This window comes from Phasianus colchicus, chromosome 5 (genome assembly GCF_987193195.1).
Source record: "Phasianus colchicus chromosome 5, bPhaCol1.hap1.1, whole genome shotgun sequence".
Classification (NCBI taxonomy): domain Eukaryota; kingdom Metazoa; phylum Chordata; class Aves; order Galliformes; family Phasianidae; genus Phasianus; species Phasianus colchicus.
In genome coordinates, this window is record NC_143440.1 from 39,484,453 (window position 1) to 39,503,992 (window position 19,540).

At 41.0% G+C, this 19,540-nt stretch overlaps 1 protein-coding gene across 1 annotated transcript in view; it reads left to right on the forward strand.

Moving 5' to 3' along the window:
• TTLL5 (tubulin tyrosine ligase like 5) overlaps positions 1-19,540 on the forward strand; it is a 122,699-nt gene that overhangs the window by 14,708 nt on the left and 88,451 nt on the right. Inside the window, 6 exon segments of the mRNA XM_090141395.1 lie at positions 7,025-7,126; positions 7,239-7,330; positions 9,368-9,475; positions 16,636-16,717; positions 18,012-18,073; positions 18,854-18,945. Coding sequence (XP_089997521.1) covers positions 7,025-7,126; positions 7,239-7,330; positions 9,368-9,475; positions 16,636-16,717; positions 18,012-18,073; positions 18,854-18,945 — 538 coding nt within the window.

Genomic DNA, 19,540 nt, shown 5'->3' on the forward strand with positions numbered 1-19,540 from the left:
ATTACCTCAGGGATGCTTGGTTCTTTTGGTCCTGACCTCAGCAGCAGTTCATGAAAACTGTAGAGAATGGTGCAACTAGTGGTCCAAACAAACTCCTGTGTGGCCTACTCCCTAAACAAAATGGCAGCCAGTATACTAATAGGGAAGCTAGAATCCATTTACTGGAGGGCGAGGGGGGAAGGGGAGGAAAAATAGATTGAGAAAGTGACTCCAAGTGTAAAATGTGAGGCGCGTGCTTATAGAAACACTGTACTGGTTGTGTCCAGGACATTTAGGCAGGAGCTCCGTGTGTAGTCATGGAAAAGACTGTCGTAATGTGTGCTTTTTCTGTAGCACTTGTTTGAGAGAAAAGGGATTAAGTATTCTTTCCTTTCTCCCACTCCAGGGTCTTTTCTCTTCTCCTCCTCCTTTCCCAGGCTCTGGCTAGATGTCTCAAGTGTTCCAGAGCTGCCAAGTTTTATGCAAACCCGTGCAACAACTTCTGTAAATATTTAATGATCCAGTTTACGTATTTGAAATTGACTTGCATCTGACAAACTTCACCTTGTGGTCAGTTCATTTCCTGGAGGAGTACTGAGAATAAGAGCAATGTGCAACCCCTTAGGGTAGTTTCCTGCCTGAATGAGTGGTAGTTGAATGGTAGGCTGTTTTTACTAGGGCAGTGTAAGGATGTGAGTTGGGGCAAGTAAAACTTTGGGGTGGTATGGTGAGTTTGGGATTTTCTGGAGGTAAGTGTAGGCTCTGTGATGTATTTTGTAGATTGCTAGGTCAAGAGGCAGAAGCTGTGCGTGTCACTTGTGGAGTAGGTGGGCTACTGAAAGTGATCTTACATGGTGGGGAGAGAGGGCAGTAGTGGTGATTTTTGACAAGGGAAGTGTGTTGCGTGACAGGGAGGCAAAAGGCTTGGATACTTCTGGATAATTTAGTGTTAACCTGATGACTGCAGGTTTTCCTGGATTCCTCTGAAGGTGTTAGTAAGGGTTTCTCCCTTTATACGTTTGTTCTTGCTGGTTAGGCCAGCTGCTGCCACTACTACCATCCTGCCACTGCTTGCTTTTGATTGCTCTTTCCCTTTCTGCGATCCAGTGGAAAATGCAGCCAATGGGAAGGCAAACGCATTCTTGTTGAAGGTGAGCGTTGTATAGTTGCAGGTAAAGGGAACTAGTTTTTGCTTTTGGCTTGAGCTGGCTTGTAGCTTTGTGACTTGCAGCTGAGATGTAAGGAGGTGTGTTCTGTTAGAACTGTTGAATATATGAGCACCGCTTTTCTCTTCTGGATTTTAAATTCAGTATTAAAGGGCATCTACTGTGTCCTGAGGAAAGAGAAGGTGCAGTGGAAGGAGTGAAGGCTGCAAGGGCAGTTCATAATCTGATTGCTGTTGCTTCTGCCCAGGAGGCTGGATTGCTGGCAGCAATTTGAGTGGAAACTGAAGAGTACACAGTCAACCTCAGTTTAACCTTTTTTGTTTCCAGCTGCAGTCTTGGGGAAGAAGCTCCCTCAGAATGGTTCTGTCTAGAAGCTTTTGGAATCTAATCTCTTGTATATCATGCTAGGAGGTGTCCTTAATTTTGTTAACTTATCTCTTCCCTCAGTTTTTTAAGAAGCAAGATCCATCAGGAGGGCAGAGCCTGAGAGAATGGTAGCGTAGCAAGGACAGGGAAACAAGCTGTTGAAAGCGATTATCTTACTTGTTTGGTGTGAGCAGTGAATACAGTTACATCTGTAAGCAATAGTATGTGTGTGATGTCATACTGGGCTTATGTGGCGAGGTTTTGGTAGCAGTATGCTGCAGGGGTGGCCTCTGTGAGCAGAATACAGCAGCTAGCTGCTCTGTGTCAGATCAGAGCCAGCTCCAGATGGGACCCCTGGGAGAGCAGATTTAAGAAAGGAAAAAAATGCTACGTAAGAGCAGCTGGGAAAAAGTGGTATGGTAGAGCTGAGCTACCTGTCAGTGTGAAAGCACCACAATACATAGCACAGAGGTGACCCAGGCTGGTGCTGTGATAGGGATCTATTCCTTCTTCCCCTGTCTGTTTCCATCCCCCATCAACAGCCATTGTCAAATGAAAACTTGTGCTTAAGAAACTGCGTTATGGAGAATCAAATCTGAGTTCAAACCAAAACAGAGAAGGTATCCTTTTGATGGTGGATGTAGAACAGCAGAAATTCTGTTTTTGACCATCTCTGTAAGATTTCATATTCTTAGCAGAAAGAACTTATGTTTTGCATGAGATAGAAGTAGCACATCTGCTTGCACTGCACTGAAGTGACAGTGTTGTATAATTAGTAGTGGAAATTCATCTGTTCCTAGACTTTTTTTTTTTTTTTTTTTTTTTAAGAAGTCCTACAGGAAAATCCTTTTTAAAAATTCAAAGCAGTGTGAATTTAGCAGTTGAACCACTCAGGACCTCAGGATACACAAGTTTACCTACTAGCAATACAGAACAGTGAGTGTGTTGGCTTTCTTTAACACAAGCATTTTGTGTAGTTCCTGGCTTGGGCAGGATTGGTACAACGGGGGGAAAATAAGAGTGTGCTGAAGCAGAGCAAGAAGGGGGGTGGAAATGGAGGGTGTGGGGTGGTAATGAGCACAAGATGGCATCTTTGAAGATTTTCGCTTGATAAAATAGCCTCCTTTGGCTGAAGATGTGCCTCCCTGTGTGGATACATTGGCCTGTAATTTCAGAGTATTCTTGGATTCCTGGCTGATTGCAGGCTCCCACATAGCAGCATCTACCAGTAATACTTTGGCTAGGAAACAGTGCTATCCTGGCAAATGATGACCTGGCTTCAGTTATTTGTGCCTTCATCACTGTTTGGCTGGATTATAGCAATATGAGATACCTGGGCATGGAGCCTTTAGTGCTTAGGAAAACAGCTTGTACGGAATGTTGCAGCATGTGCTTATGGTAAATTGTGTTACAGGGAAAATGTCAGACTTGGCCTTTACTTTCTGTGACACCTTCCCTTATAGTTTTTAAACTGTTTATAGGATTTTGGCCCTTGTCTTTCAGTTGATAAATGTTCGAGGTTTGGGTCTATAAAGGGTTACTGGTGCTTTTTAATGACATGGCCAGAAGCTTGATCATCCTCTAAAAGACTGAAAGACTTAATAAAAGCTTATTCTAATCTCAGGAGGTTTTGCAAGATTTTACAAACACTGACTTTTTCCTACTTTCCAATCTTACAGGCCTGTTCCTCTGACCTTACTGTTTCTAATTTCTAGTTTTTTGTTGAAGCAAGACATTCTGTAGCATACAAGTCTCTTTCCTGGAGAGACCAAGTGCAGCAGGTACTTTACCTTGTTACTTTACTGTTTATTTTACTATTACTTTAGCCTTGTTACTGCTTTGGAAGAAAAGTGCAGTGATATGTTATATAAAACGCTGTGGAACTGTAAAGTGCTGAAGGTAATTATAACTAGGGATAGTAATGCTCTGCCATTCCAAGCAAGTGCTGATTTCTTGTAAGAGGTTTGGGCTATTGCCAGTGCTGTACTTATGTACAGTACAGTACCAGTACACTGGAATCTCTTCTGACTCATCAATTCCTATGCAAATGTAAATCCTATGGTAACATCTTTCTTAGGGAATGCTACTCAGACCAACTAATGAATCAGGATGGCCTCTGTAGAAGGAAGTTAGTGCAAGCCTTTGAAAGTTAACAAACTGCTGTTTAGAAGTTATCTGCTAGGGGTTGATATTCTCATGTTTCTGATTACATACATAATTGACAGCAATGACAACAACAGAAGTGCAGTGAAACCAATTGTGCACTGCTTGAACGTACTGAAAGAGCCATGACTTTTTGAAATAGCTTGCTGCCTATGCTGTGTCTTCCAGGACCTGGCTGAAAGTGTATTACCAACAGGTGCTTTCAGTATGCTGCTGAAAGGTGATTGTTAAGGTGGAGATGATGAAGTCTTGACTAAGAATCAAATACATGACAGGATTATGATTGTTAGTATTTTCAAAGCAGAAGAGTTCCAGGGAAACTTACAGTTAAACTGCAAAGAAATGCTAATATTTTAAGCTGTGGAAATTTGTGGAAAGGGAATCCAAGCTTCCAAGCTACTTTCTGTTGCCAACTGCTCTAACTTCATATATAGTTAAAGCTGAGAAAAATATGGTGAAAGATTATGCTGGTGTTTTTTTTAATCTTGCCACTCAGTTGCCTCATGAAGGTTTTTTTTTCTGCTCCCACTTGTGTATTTAAAAATAAGTTTAATTTGACATGCATCTTTATGAATTTAGTTGTATTGTTCCTGGAGTGGGGAGAGATTTCTCAAAATGGCTATCAAATGAGGGCATTCGTGGCTTCAGTTTCACTGAGAAGTGAGGTTTTTGGCAGTTCTTTCAGAAGAAAAAGATTATTGTGCAACTTGTTGGATATTCTTGTATACTTCAGTTTCTTCTGAACTGTGGAGAACAATAAGGGAACGATAAAGAGAGATGGCATTAATAAAGTGAAGGGAGTTGCTTTTTTTTGCTTTTCTTTCAAGTTCATTGTGCATCCAGATTCTCCAGATTCCCTTCCCTTTCTCCCTCCTCCATTTTTTGATCCTTTTCCTGCTTTGAGGGTTCATCAAATACACTGTTCCTCTCTTGGGAACAACTTGGTCTTCTGGCTTGGTGCTTTCTTTCACTCTTGCTACTCTTCTTAGGATAGCATATGTTTTACTTTCACTTTACCTTATCTTCTTCCCCTTTATCTCTTCTGAGATATTGACATCTTAAAGTATAGTAGTATAGGAGAACAGCTGGAATGAAGAATATGGAGGTATGGGATTTTTGTTGTTGTTTTGGAGGGGCTTTTATTTATTTATTTATTTATGGTCAGCTGAGAATTTGGGGTATGGGGGATTGTTGATTATTTTTCTTCTTTTTGATAGTTCTGCCAGTCAGATGGCCTGGATTCTCTTCTTGAGCTTTTGTTTAAAGTATTTTATCTAAAATCTGAGGCTGAAAGCATATAGTGAAAAAGGAACTAATGACATAAAGGATAAGAAAATAATTTCGTTGCACTTGATGGCATGACCATGTGGTTCTGGAATGTTACCAACATGGCCACAAATGGTATTATCCTCTGCTTAATATTTGTTTTATTTCAAGTTAATCAGTGGCTTTCTTAAAGTGAATGCAGAAATGCTCTGTATTCTGACTGTACATCCTAACAACCTCCTTTATCATACCCAGAAGAAAGTGTGTCTGTATCTGATTGCAAGTTAATTGGTATCCTTCTGTACTTGCTCAAGTGTTCTGTCAGTTAGATCTGTGAACTTATCTGACTTGCCTGTGGTTGCACAATTTGTGAAATGAATCAAGGAGAATGGCTGGAACATGCATGTGAGCAGGCACTGAGCTTTTAGGTGCATTATATTCTTAGATTGGCTAAGACTGATCGTGCAGCTACGTGTTTAGAATGTGACTTCTGTCCAAGATGCAATTTTAAATGCTTTAAACTGTCATAGCCGTCAGAAGAAACAGTCCTGCACTCTTCCTGGCTGCTATTTGCATTTTCCTGCTGACATTTTCCTGATAGAGGTATGTGATCAGTTCCTCTCTGGCTGCACAATATGAGCTATGATGGAGGAGCAGCCTGGGCAGCTGTACTAGAGCTTCGTTGTGGGAAGCTCCTTTCCCTCCCCAAAACACATCTATTGTGTCAACATTCAGTTAACTTCTTCCTAAACAAGCATGCTTTTGATAAGATTGAGTGCAATTTTGTGCCTTATTCCTGTACACATTTGGGGCTAGCTCTGTCCCTTGTGTTCTTTTACCCCAAGCCTTTCTGCATGGTGAACTGATCTGATTTGCTAACAGCTCGGTGCAAAAAGGCTGTTTTTAGGTGACATGCTGTGCAGTGACAGATACTCTTCACTCTTTTACCAGTGCAGATAAAGTGAAGCTGAGCAAAGAGAATATGGCTTCTGAAAAAAAAAATTCTTACTGGCTCCATTTGTAGTTATATGCTCTACTGCTCTCTCTGTTTCTTCATTCCCAGAACAAAAGCAAAATAAAAAATAAAAAACAATCTCTCCAGCTAAAACCTGTCCTTTTCAGTTGGATCAGTTCTTTGGTTCTTTCAGTGCAAACATCTCTCATGACAAGGTATGGCTAAGAGGGCATTAATGGATTACTTGGTTGCAGTACAGGTAATTAATGCCTTTTAATTAGAAAATCACCACTGATGTTGATTGAAAAACTAGGCTGCTTAAACTGTGGTATTGCTGACTGTAACAGGGTTCAGACTAACGAGCTGAATGAGGTAGCAGTGACTTCTGTGGTTCTGTGACTTGCTCCTGATTGCAGTCCATTTGTCCTTTCCTCCTGCGCAAGTCAGATGACATCTTTGGGATATGAAAGGGTTGCATAGTCCCCAGCAGCCTGGAGCAGATGCTGCCTTGTTGGGCAAATTGATCTGGCCTGCAAGTTCTGTCCCCGTTTCCTTACCTATTCTTGAGAAAGATGATTGACAGTTGTAGGACTTAAAGTCAGCAGTGATAGAAGTCTATTCCCATGGTCAACCTTTCCTAAGGCATCTGTGGAGTACAGAAGAACTCAGCTGTGTTTGTAAGAGACTTCACGGAATATTAGCTGTAATATGCACATGTAGCATACCTGCTATATGTGTGTATGCATTTCCCAGGACTTGTGGATATTACATATCCATGGTAGTTCCCAGTGTGAAATTGGAGGGGCTGTGGCACTAAAGGTAAGCGGCCTGAATTGAAGCAGCCAAGAAAAAAATGTGTCTAGCACGTATACTGTTAGGTCTGGAAAACTCCCAAGAGAATAAATGGAGCTCCCTGCTGTAAGACACTTAAAAAATAAATGAAATGTGTCTGAATGTGGCCCTAAACTGTATTTTATTTTATTTTGGTCAGGAGAGGTTGCATTTGATGAAGTCATGTTGCTTATGTCCTCTCCCTAGATGTTGGAGTCAAATGGTCTGTGTAATAGATTGTATTTGGAAATCGTATTGCTTGTTCCAGAAACACTATAAATCCTTTCCCTCTTTTTAGGTTTGCAACTGTGAGGTATGACCAGGCATCTAAGAACATTAAAAACCAATTTATGCATCTGACCAACTACAGTGTCAACAAGAAGAGTGGAGATTATGTCAGGTACTTGAAAAATGGAACTTAATTTCTAGAAGCTGGGTCAGCTTACCTCGGTCTAAGGTTGGTATTAGTCCTCAGTTATGCCATTGGTGTAAACTTAACTTGTTTATTTTAGCTGTGATGATCCTGAAGTGGAAGATTATGGAAATAAGTGGAGCATGAGCGCAATGCTGAGGTACTTAAAACAAGAGGGGAGAGACACTGCAGGTCAGTAGAGATTGTATTGTTTTATTCCTTCGTTAGATCTTAATCATCCCACAAGTGCGAATCGGAAGAAGTCAGGGAAGAGTCATAATGAATCCCATTTAGCATCAGAGCAGGGTGGAGGGAAGCGTTGTTCCTTACAGCTTTCTCACTAGAGTTGCGCACTTATTCTCTATCCCTAGAGATGAGTCCTATCCCCAGAGGTAAGGCCTGTCTCCTTCCCTTTTGCAAATAGTATTCTGAGCTTTTCACAGGGTGTGTTTCTTAATATTTTTACCTACATTTCCCGTTTCTTAAGGTCATTCCATCCCTTCTAAAAGCTTCCCTCCCTCTACTGCTCCCATGGCCTGTTCAGTCTGATGAGTGACCAACCTCTGGAGAGCTGTGCCAGTTTGAATGACTCTTGGATGTGGTGTCATCTTTCCATGGCTCAGGTTTTTGCTGAGTGTTTTCATTTCAGTCTGTGTTTCATATAAAGTTGCTCCCTCTTCCCCACCTTTGCCAGGTCTGCTGGGAGTAAATGCATATGCAGAGCAGAATCCAGGTATATCCTTTAAGTGATAAATTACCTGTGATACTGAGCCATCAGTTACACTACTGATAGCAGCTGTGCCCATCCTGCAACTGCTGCCAGGGAATACTTAGATGGTGTAGGAAGGGGCTTGAATCTGGCTTTCAGATGGAAGTAGACTTTTTCCCCCATCACGTGTATGCGTGCCTGTCTGATTACTTATACCATACATTTTCAGTCAGCTCTGTAGATGTAGTTATTAATATTGATAAGTCCTGTTCCATTGCCCTCTTCATGTGAAAGACGTGCTCTTAAGTACAATGGTGAGCAATGTGGGCAGGTTTCTCTGTAACTCTTGTTACAAAACTACTTGCACCTTTCTCTGATGTATCTGGTTCTGGTCATAGGAAGGCAGAACTCTGGCTGGAAAGTGTTGATTCTGTCTGGGCTGGCAATTTTTTTGTGCTCTGAGATGTTTATGTGCACTTATATTCCCATGCTTTGTTGCTTCCACTTAGGCTTCCTGTGACAGAGAAGCTGACATCTGAATTCGCTTGCATGCTCATTCAGGTCCCTGCATGTCATCAGCTAAACACAAAAAATAGTAATTGTATGTCTAAAACAAATTCTTTAGTCAAGTGATTGGTACTGGATGTTTTTTGGGACAGGGATTTCCAAATGTTTGCGTGGGTTTGCTGGAGGTTTTGATGTGTTTGCTTGTGTTCCTTTTGAGGGGTGAGAGAGGTTATGCTATCATCCTTATAGATTGTAAGACTAGGACTCTAATGTTTGCTCCTTCCTCTCACTCCTCTGTTGTTTGTCCTTGAAAACAGAAACTGTGTTCTTTCTGTTGCATGATTGATCCCAAACTGAGTGTAGGATCCAGGTCTCTATCTAATGTGCATCTTTTCCTGCCTTTTGCTCCCTGTTTCAACTCTGCTTCTTATTTCTGAGCTCTGTTTGTGGGCTTATACAGGAGCCAGGGAGAGCTTTGTAACTGGAGCTGCAGGTTATAGATAGGACTGGGAGCTGTCAATAGTTGTATCATTTTGAAAAAATTTGTAAGTCATAGTCTGGGAACAGCTGCTTTAGAGGAAGGTGCAATATCATGGAACATGTATTACATGGAAGTCCACAACAAAAAAATATTTTGTATTTTAGTGGCTGTGGTTTAAAGGCTTACCTTGCTAATACACTCTTGCTTAATCCTTCCTAATGCCCTGAGAGAGCAATGATCAGACTCCAGCTGACTTGTGTTGATGTGCTTGCCACATGTTTCTGCTTACTTGCATTGTACTTATACTCTTGTATCATACTCACTTGTGACCATTTTTGCAGTAGGTTATGAATGCATGTATGTGTTACTGCTTGCATGGATTTCCAAAGATTGCTTTGTCATTCATACGCTCGCATGAACTTTGATTCACAAAGGTATCTGTCTCTGTGTCTAAATACTCATGTTTTTCTAGATATGGTGTGTTGCTTCACAGTCTACTTTTTTTTTTTCCCCTTCTCTTCCCTCTGTTCAGCACTGATGGCCAGTGTGGAAGACCTGATTATCAAGACCGTAGTTTCTGCCGAGCTGGCCATTGCTACAGCTTGTAAAACTTTTCTTTCACATCGTGGCAGCTGCTTTGGTAAGGAACTGGGGACATCTGTGTTGATTGGTTTTTGACTGTTTGAAACTTGCATCTTTTCAGTGCTATAGGGAAGCTTGCATTTCCTATTGCAAGGAAGCCTGATTCTGTTTTTCAGCTCACTATAGGCCTCTGGGGCCAGAGGTTGTTGAATTGCAATTGCTGCTGTGCCAGCATCATTCATGAAAGTCTCATACTAAAAAAGAGGATGATGAAGAGTGATTTGAAAGGCAACTGGAGAAGTGCTGGAAAGTTGAAATAACTGACCCACTAGCCCTTGCAAAGGATGGCTACGGATAATTAAATATCCCTTCAGAGTGCTTAATACTTTCTGTTGGGCTAGATGGCTCAATGTACTTCTGATTTATAGTCCTACATGGGTCTGATGGCTAAGGAAGAGATGTGTAATGCAGTTCCTGGAATGACAGTGCTGGTAATGCTTCTGGGCTTGTACTTGTGTGAGAGTTCCGCAGGGCGGCGTTGAAGCTTATTTCTGGCAGTAGATGGATGCAGAACTATGTGCTGGCAAAGGGCTTTGAGAACTCGCTGGCAGCAGATGCTGGGAAAAGGTCCAGAAAGCAGCGGCTGGTACCACAGTGTGCCTTCTCCTGCTTTCCAGTGGCTGCTTCCCAACCTTCCCTGAAGAGGCCTCCTCCTGCTCTTAGCTGCCCTTTGCTCACGCAGATGCACACACAAGGGAGCAGTCTTGGGGCAGGGGAGAAGACTCTAGAATGTTTCAGCTTCTATGTTTAGCTGTTGGGCCTTATGTTTAAACTAGCTGTGACAGGTAATTCCATTTGTGTGGTCTTTGCATTGCACTTGAATATTTACTGTTGTATAGCTTTCTACACTCTAATATAAATGTTGTCATGTTTGGATTCTTAGGGGTGGTGAAAATCCAAGGAGGACACATGGCTGATATGTTAGTGACCTGCTAAGTTACCTCTCTGTTCTTAGCTTCCCCAAAGTAGCTCTGATGCCTTTGTTCAAAGTTGGAGAGCTTTAGCATACATGGGGACTTGAGTTAGGTGGTCTTTTCAGTGAAGTAATAGATCTATTCCAGAAACATCAACAGCTAGATTAAAAAACAAAACACAAACAATAAAAAACTGTCTTAACTACCTCTTTTTTTTTCCCCTCCTATATTCCTCTCTGTTGTGTCTCTAGACTCCAGCGAGCTGTGTATGTGGAGATTCATGTTCCTCATGTACTTTCTGCTGGGCCTGGCTCTGAGGTTATCCCACTTCCTGCTGCCTCCCCAGGGCTGCACTAACCACCCTCTCAGATGCTCCCCCACAAATAAACTGTTTTGTTCCATTTCTTTCAATGTAAACATAAATTTAGAGCTTCCCAGGAAAGAGAGCTTAAGTAGGAGCCACGCTGCTTCCCTAGGGAGCCTGAGGCATTTCCAGAGCTCTATACTTTCTGCCACCTTCCCTCGCAATTAAGTGGTGGTCCTTATCCCAAGGATTTGAGCTTCCCTTGTCATGCTGTATGGCTTTTTCTTCATCCCTGTGTCACTTTGTTTGTGCCTTTTTTGACTCTGTTGAAAAAACAAACAAAAAAGGCAGTTGTTCTCGCTGGAAATGTTCAGAATGGTTGAATTAGTAGCTGTTAACATGAGGAAGAAAACTGGGAATGAAGATTTCAAGTTAGCATGCAGATGCTCCGAGGAGCCTTTTATTTCCCTCTGGGCTGTGAACAATGAAACTGTATGTGTGTCCTGAGAGAGGCTGATAATTTAAAGAGTACCTCACACTTATAAAACATGTATCTGAAGTACAGATACAGATGTAGGCCTTATTTCAAAATATTATCGATAAACACGAGTAACTTGATGTGTTGATTTTATTCCAGTACTTGTAATGCTGTTGTGGGAGATAGGACTCCAGCACAGTTACCACCTTCCTGATAAAAAATTGTATCATAAGTACTTAATTTGCTTAGATTAGGCTTTCCACTTTATTTCTGTAATAATTTAGATCTTCTGCTGTGATTTTTCACTCCTGCAATAAACTTTTAATGTGATATACTTGTCTTTTAGATTTAAGGGAAGAGACTTCATTCATGGCTTCTTCATGTTCTAAAACAAGACTGGTGAGGCAGTCTGTATGGTTCCAGCTACCCTTGCTTGCATAAAAAGTGAGAGTAGTAGGTCAGAGTGATTCTCTTTCTAATGTCAAAGTGGCATGCTGCTGAATATTTGCAGAAAGATTGTAGTGAGTTCCCTTTTAGCCATGTAGTGTGAGCTGTTAACTGCACTTTACTAATAATTGGTTCTCAAAGGACTTTGGATGCTCAGTAGTTTTGTTCCTCTGAATTGCATCATAAAGTTGTGAAGTACCACATGGCTTCCTTGCAGCCTTCTTCATGCATTGGTAATAACAATGTGAACTCAGCACTCTTTTTTTTTTTTTCTTATTTAAAATTAAGCTGCAGGTAAAAAATCTTAACCAGTTGAGCTATTGGTTACTGGTGGAGCCTTCTTCAAATAAAAACTGGATTTTGCACTGACTTTGAAAGACATACCAGTGTGAACAGGAGATGCAATGGGGATACATGTGCTCAAGCAGATTAAAGACTGCTTTGTTCTCTTCTGGTGTAGGCACTTCTGGGTGGACTAGAAAAGACAGTGTGAGCTGCTTTCAAGCAATTTGAAAACTCTGTGTAGGATTGTTTAGTGGTGGACGAAATGAAGACAGCTGAGAGCAGGATTTACTCATACCAGTATCCTGTGTAGTGCCATATGAGCCTGGAGAAGCAAAACATTAAGTCCTGTGTTTCATTCCCAGCTCTGGTCAACTCAGCAGTGACACTGTTGAGCACTTGTGCAATCAAGAAGGCAAGGCAGGGTAGGGTAATGTACATGATCCCAGCAAGGCACTGAATGTCCTGTTTAGCCTCTACTTTGTGTTAAGGCTAAATAGATCAGACTTATGCTTCTAATCTCATTTATATCAAGACAGGATAGAGCAAGTAAATGATTGTACTACTTGTGTGGTGAGCTAAATGAATAAAAAGCCTTTATTCATTTTTAATCACCAGTCTTCAACCATCTACATTACCGTTGTTTGTGAACTCTTAGTTTTCCTAGCAGTAGCAATTAATCTGTTTGGGAGAGTGCTAACAACTTTTAGTATTGAATGGTGTTGGCCTCATCTTTGAAGAATTTTGAAGGATATGAAAATTGGAGATTATTAAGGAATTTCTGCGCATGCTTGCTTGATATTACTCTAGGAAAGTCCCTGCCTGGAAGCTTAGGTCAGCCTTACATATACCACATGCATGTGTTTTCATCTTTGAAACTGGATTAAGATATATGACAAAGCCAAAGCAGAACAACTGTTCCCCACACGTATTCTTTTTCTGTGAAGCTTAATCCATTCTACTTTTATCTCCTTGCTGTCAGTCTTTGCTGTAAAGCCAGTATGTAAAGATGCCATTTTGAATCTGAAGAAGATTGTCCTCAGCATCTTCTGCCTCCCATCAGTCTCAGGAGTATTGTACCATCCTGGATGGGTCTCCTAATGATGATTATAATGTACTAAGGTAGTTTTTGTAGTATATGTGTATCTTCAAATTTGACTGAAACTATCAGCTTGAAACTAAATGGTAAGAAATATTTGAGCAGTATGTCTTCTAGTGATAACTCAGTAGGAGCTAGTCTGTCCCTGCACTGTTCTCCTTACTGTGTGACTACAGTCACTTTGTAGCTGTAAGTGGTCTCTAATGGATTGAGGTAGAAGCCAGAGCTCAGCTGAAAATCAGTAGGAGTGTCTTTTCAGATGTGCCCGTTTAAAATGAGACAATGTCTTTGTTGCAAAAGCAGAAGAGTTGCATACTCTGCAACTTTTTTCCGTGTGTATGTGTCACTTCTTAACTTCAGGTTGCCTCCATTAAATTGCAGAAAACCTCGTCTGCAATAAAGCTGCTGCTCTTTCCTTAGTGAGCTGAGAACAAGGACCAGAATTACAGTGACCTTCTAGCAGTTGAGCTTATTCTGAGCAAAATCATGAAAGCATTGTTTGCGCTGCAAGCTATTACTTGTGACTTGGTTGCAAGACTTAACAGAGAATAGCGAATTCTTTGGGAATATTTTCTAAAAGGGAGAACCAGTGCAGTCTTTGGCAGGAATATAAGCCAAACTTTGACTATATGGTAGTTTACTAGAACCAAAAGCTTGAGAAAATTTGTCAAGCCTTCCTCTTTAAATAATGACATTCATTAAAAACTAAAAAATAAACATTTATCTCTGACTGAACTGTTTGGTCTTAGACTTCAGTCTAAAGCTAGCACTTCTCTTGGGAGGATTGGGATGCTCTGGTCTCAGTGATTTCTCTTAATGGGAATGAGAGGATAGAGGCTGTTCTTGCTGAATCTTGGCAATAGCCAGTACCTCTTGATGTAATTTTAATCTAGCAAATTGAAAGGATGAAACGTTTTTGTGGATCATAGCAGCGAGGTGAGTGGAGTGACAGAAGGCACTGTGGAAACTTGGTATCGTAGTTTCTCCCCTTCTTCTCTCTTAATAAGAACAGTGGTGCAAGAAGAGTTGTTGTAAATCTACTGTTACTGCAGCTTGATGCAGCAACGGGTCTTTTGGCCTTTTTCTTCACTCAGAAGAAAGTGTCAGTCTTGCTGAAACTGGTAATTTCAGAGGTTATACTTCTGGCCTTTCCTATGTTTATGCAATTCTACATTTTTTGAGCTTGCCTACATATAGTTTTGAGTTTCAAAGTGAGAGGTTACTACTTTTGTTTTTAATCAAGGTTGTGCATTTTCCACATGTGAAAGAATGCCAAGAAGACATTACTATAATTGTGAATATAGGTAATTAATCTTCCTAATTAATTTCAGCCAGACTTGAGAACCCTTTGTGCTTTGCCCAGTATGGGGACCTGATACATTTGTCAGAATGTGGATGATAATTTGCTACTGACGCCCTAAAGTAGCAAACACATCTGTCTAGGCACTGCAGATATGGCTTAGGAGACTTCTAACCATTGTGGAGTGTCTGTGGAGTCTAGCTTGGAGACTCTAAGGCACTGCAGGTGACATGAGATACCTGTGTTTATCAATGAAATGAAGCCAATGGTGTTGCCCTGAGGATTCTACTGTCCTGATGAACAAAGTACTCAAAAGGGAATGGAATTACCAGCAGAGTTTAGTCAGGATTGGCCAAGGATTGGCCAGAATCACAGAATTGCCAGGGTTGGAAGGGACCTTAAGGATCACGAATCTCCAACCCCCCTGCCACATGCAGGGCCACCAACCTTCCCACTTAAAGCTAGACCAGGCTGCCCAGGGCTCCATCCAATCTGGCCTTGAACACCTCCAGGGACGGGGCATCCACAACCTCTCTGGGCAGCCTGTTCCAGCACCTCACCACTCTCTCTGTAAAGAATTTCCCCCCGATGTCCAACCTAAATCTCCCTTCCCTCAACTTAAAACCAAAAGGTATTCTATATGTATTTGCAACAGTGGATTGAGGGAGTGAGTAATTAGGATTTACTGGGGTGGGAAACAAGGAGGGTTAAAAAGCAATTGAAGGGAGGCAGCAAGGTGTGAAATAGAATGACAAAGACAGAGGAAGCTAGATTGCTTGCAAAGGGAGGGAGGGAATGGCCAGCAGTGAAAGAAGTGTAAGCTAGTCAAAACAAAATGCTTTGCTTCCTGACTAGAGCTGAGAGGTTGCCGGCCAGCAGCTGTTGTAGGCCCACTCATTGCTTCTCTGTCTTGGGCATGAACTGCCTGTCCACTGGAATGTACCATGCAGTAATAGTCACAGGTCTTCACTAAACCTGGAATTGTCTTTTGAAATAACGTATTAAAAGCATCAGAGGTTTCTTTTGGACAAAATGCTTTGTAAACGTTTACTCCCATAATCCCAACCTCCTCGTTTTTCCTACAATGCAGCCTTTCCAGTCTGGGAGCAAGAGAGCCAAATGTAGATTCAGCCTCATTTCTTTGGAATGAACCAACTCCTTAATTCTGCTGTTTTGCTTTCTACTCACTCTCTGGCTACGGTGTCTAGAAGAGTGAGCAGGCAACACTCTCAAATCCTACTGCCATTTCTTCCTCTTCCAAGTCCCTCCCTGTAGCTCTTTATCTTCCTATCATAAGCTACTTGAGCTCTCATACAGATCTCCGCTTAGGAAGATCTTGTCAGGCAGTTCAGTTCCCTGGAGCCAGCATGAGCATCAGGCAGGCGACAAAAGGCCAGCAGCAGAGTTTAAGGGAAGCAGCATGGCAAATAAATTCTTCAGCTTCCACTTCAGGAACTAGGGAACCAATTGATTCCATGGAAATCCTTCTTCTCTGCCAATACCCTGTTCCGTGGTGTTTTGAAAAAATGTGCATAAGTTGCACACAGAGTCATTAAATACGTTTCTCAATGCTGGAAGAGAAAATTGCATTAGTGCCAACTTCTGATTTACAGTTGTCTTTGTCTTCTTGCAACTCAGTCCAAACTAGAGAGATTTTGTGTATAGAACAAAACAGTAAAATCCATCTTGGAAAGGGAAGCTGGCTTCATTATGACCTGCACAGAACACATCTAGCAGATGTAGTATGTTATGAAGGGGAGACATTTTAGAAGCTAATATTCCTACAGTGATTTACTGTAAAGTGGGAAACTGTCAAAGAGATAAAGAGTTGTGGGAGGTAATCTATGTTGGAGGAGCTGCAGAGGAGAACACCCCTTTATACTTGTGAGGATACTGCAGAGAAACATACAGGAAGAACTGGAAAGATGCTGATGCTCGAAAGATACAATTTTCTGTAGCTGACTGGAACAATTAATGTGGGGATGAAAAGTTTTGTTGTTTCTGGGGTCCAATGAAAAAAGCCCTGTGTAAACTGTGTAAAAACAAATTCTGCATGACTTGAAGTTTGTGGATGGCAGTGTGTTAATTTTTCTATATAACATTTTCCTAGACTCATTTTCTGCTTTTCTCTTTTCCTTACAGAGTACATTTAATTTGAATTCTGAGGGAGTGAAGCTTCCTACTTTTCCAATGTTACTTACTCAGCCCTACAGAGTTAGCTGGATTTCACATAAATGATGTAGATAGAAATGACCTGATATAAACTAGTGTTGAGTTTTTCTAGATGTTTAAAGGTGCTGCAATGTAAATTTACAATGCTTGCTATGTTTTCAGAGCTGTATGGCTTTGATGTCCTTATTGATGATACTCTTAAGCCCTGGCTGTTGGAAGTGAACCTATCCCCATCACTGGCCTGGTAAGTGATTTCCAGGCTGAGGCTGTGGTCTGTTGCTGAAGATGGTCAGCCTTGCAACTTGTGCTCCTAGGACAGCATGATTTCCTGAGGTCTGTGATGTATTTGTTCCACTGCTAACAGCTGACGGAACAGTTATTTGCTTTTCCCTTTGCAGAAATAAACTCACTGCAGCAAAAGGTTTTGAAAGAACCCAGTTGGGATTCCATTTTCTTTTTAATTCTTTCTCCTCTACAGTCCATCATTGTTGTTAACACTTCATAATCTCCCATCATAGAAAAAAACTTGAAGCTCTCCAGACTATTGTGTAGGACTTCAATCTGTTTGGCCAAGCAGATACTTTAAGATTTTGGAGTCAAAGCAGAGTTCAGCCATTATGAGACTTGTGTATGCAAACAAATTCATGTATGCATATGCAGAGTGTATACATTATGAGACTTGTGTATGCAAATGTATTCTTGGGGTTGCATTTTTGGTCTAGTATTCTTACACTGAAATCCAAAATATGAGTGCTGTCTTGGCCCTTACTCTGACCTTTATATTCTAATGAAGCTTCCACAGTACCCATTTAGTTTACAGGTGCCACTGTATTTAATTTCCAGGCCTGTTGGTCTGTGCTCATATGTACACAGTGGATTATTTTTACATTTTAAAACTCTACCTCATGTATGCATCTTTTGCCTTGCTTTATGATTGCCAGTCTTTTTCTCCAACTTATTACTGTCTCTCACTGTACTGTAAAAAGTGGTTGATTTTTCTGCTTCCCAAGAAATCTAACTTCATTTGTCTAATCTGAATTTTATTCATTGATGTCTATTGGAAAAATTATGGATATATATCACTTGTCTCCTATCTGATCTGTTCATGTCTTTCATGTTCGCTAATTGATTTTTCCCATGCATTAGAGCTAACCCATCTGATTCATGATTTTACATGGAAAAGGCATAGATTGCTGTCTCTTTTTTTTCTTTTTGAGAATTCTGACTGAAACATTTATTTTATGAAATGCAGCATAAACAGAAGTAAAATAAGATTGGACATTTCTGCATTGGAAGACAAAAGCTGTGTAAACTTTAAAAAAAAATCAATAGATGTAGTGTTTATAAACATAAATAGGTGAATCTGTTGCTGTTTGGTGGTTACCTAATGTGTGTGAGCCTCCTTGCATATTGACTACATCTAGGTTAAGAATCTAATGCAAAGCAATTTTACCACGGTGGATCTTGTCTACTGTTGTATTTCTCTGATTGAATACCAGACAAATATTTCTGCTTGTTCTCTGTTGTATGTGGGGTAGCGATGCACCTTTGGACCTCAAGATCAAAGCAAGCATGCTCTCAGATATGTTCACCCTTGTAGGTGAGTGTAACAAAGAGCTTCTTGAATCTTTATCTCATCTAAAAATGATAAAAAGTATGTTAATGAGCTGCATATTAGAGAGCATGATAGGTTATTAGATGACTATAACAGAGGAACATCCTAGTTAAGGAGAACCACTGTGTTTAGCACTGGGAAGTTATACGTGACATTTCAGCTTTAGCATGTGAATAATCTAGTTGTTTGTGTTTAGGCGATACTAAGAGTTGAAACTTGGATATTTTAAGACATACTCTTTTTGTCTTAAGCAATTGGCTTTTGTTTAGTGCTCAGAATCAGTATATGTGTACTTTGAGGTTGAACGTGTGAGTTCTGTTTATGCTCTGTAGAAATGGAGCCAAGACTGTGAACACTGCATGACTTTTTAGTGCACAGCACCTTTAGGCATTGGTAGTACATCTTGGTTCAGTTACTTAAGCAACCTGCCTCTATTGCTAGAAGCGATAGAATTGTCATCAAGTAGACTGCTCAGCTGTTTGAGGGAGGGAGCCTGTATGTGATATTCAGCAGCCCAACTTACTGATTTAAGTAGTTGTTTCTGGAGTGAGCTTTGTTTTCTTTTCCAAATGCAGTGTGCAATGTGATGTGCAAAGATTGGAATTATACAATGCTAGGCATAAAAAAAAAAGGCATCCTTTTTGATCCATAAGCAGTGTCAAGAAGCTTATGTACGTACAGAGTGAGACTATTAGCAGGAATGCTAGGTTTGTGTTTCAGAGCTTACCTGTCTATAAGCTCTCACTGATGTCCTGATCCCTACAGGCTTTGTATGTCAAGATCCAGGCCAGCGATCAAACCGGACTGTTTATCATTCATCTGAGTCTGTCAGGAGAAATCCATACCAGAAGCTGCAGGTAAGTGACTTCAACGTGCCAGAGCTGAGGAAGGTAGCAGTAAAGTAATTCTCATTGAATTTGGCTAAAAGGTGAGAAATTGAGGGTTACACTCAGGGAGTGTAACAAAATGACAAAGGATAATGGTTTCACTGTAAAAGAGGGTAGATTCAGATGAGACATTAGGAAGAAATTCTTCACGATGAGAGTGATGAGACACTGGCACGGGCTGCCTGGAGAATCTGTGGATGTCTCATCCCTGGAGGTCTTCAAGGCGAGGCTGGATGAGGCTCTGGGCAACGTCATCTAGTGGAAGATGCTCCTAGCTGCTCCTAGAAAGGGTGTTGAAACTAGATAATATTTTAGGTGCCTTCCAACTCACACCATTTCAGTAGGTGGGGTTATCTGTATTTCCGTTAGAACTACAGAAAAGCCTCAGGATGCAGGCGAGCTATGGCTGCATGGCTATTTCCATTTTATTGTGAACAACAAGCTTCCAGAATCCTAGAGCTTTATGAATGTCTTAGAAGACATTCTCTTCTCTTCTCTTGACAGAAAGGGGTTTTGCATTTGCAATTTAAAACTTCTTACCCATATAATTGTGGAATTTCTCCTT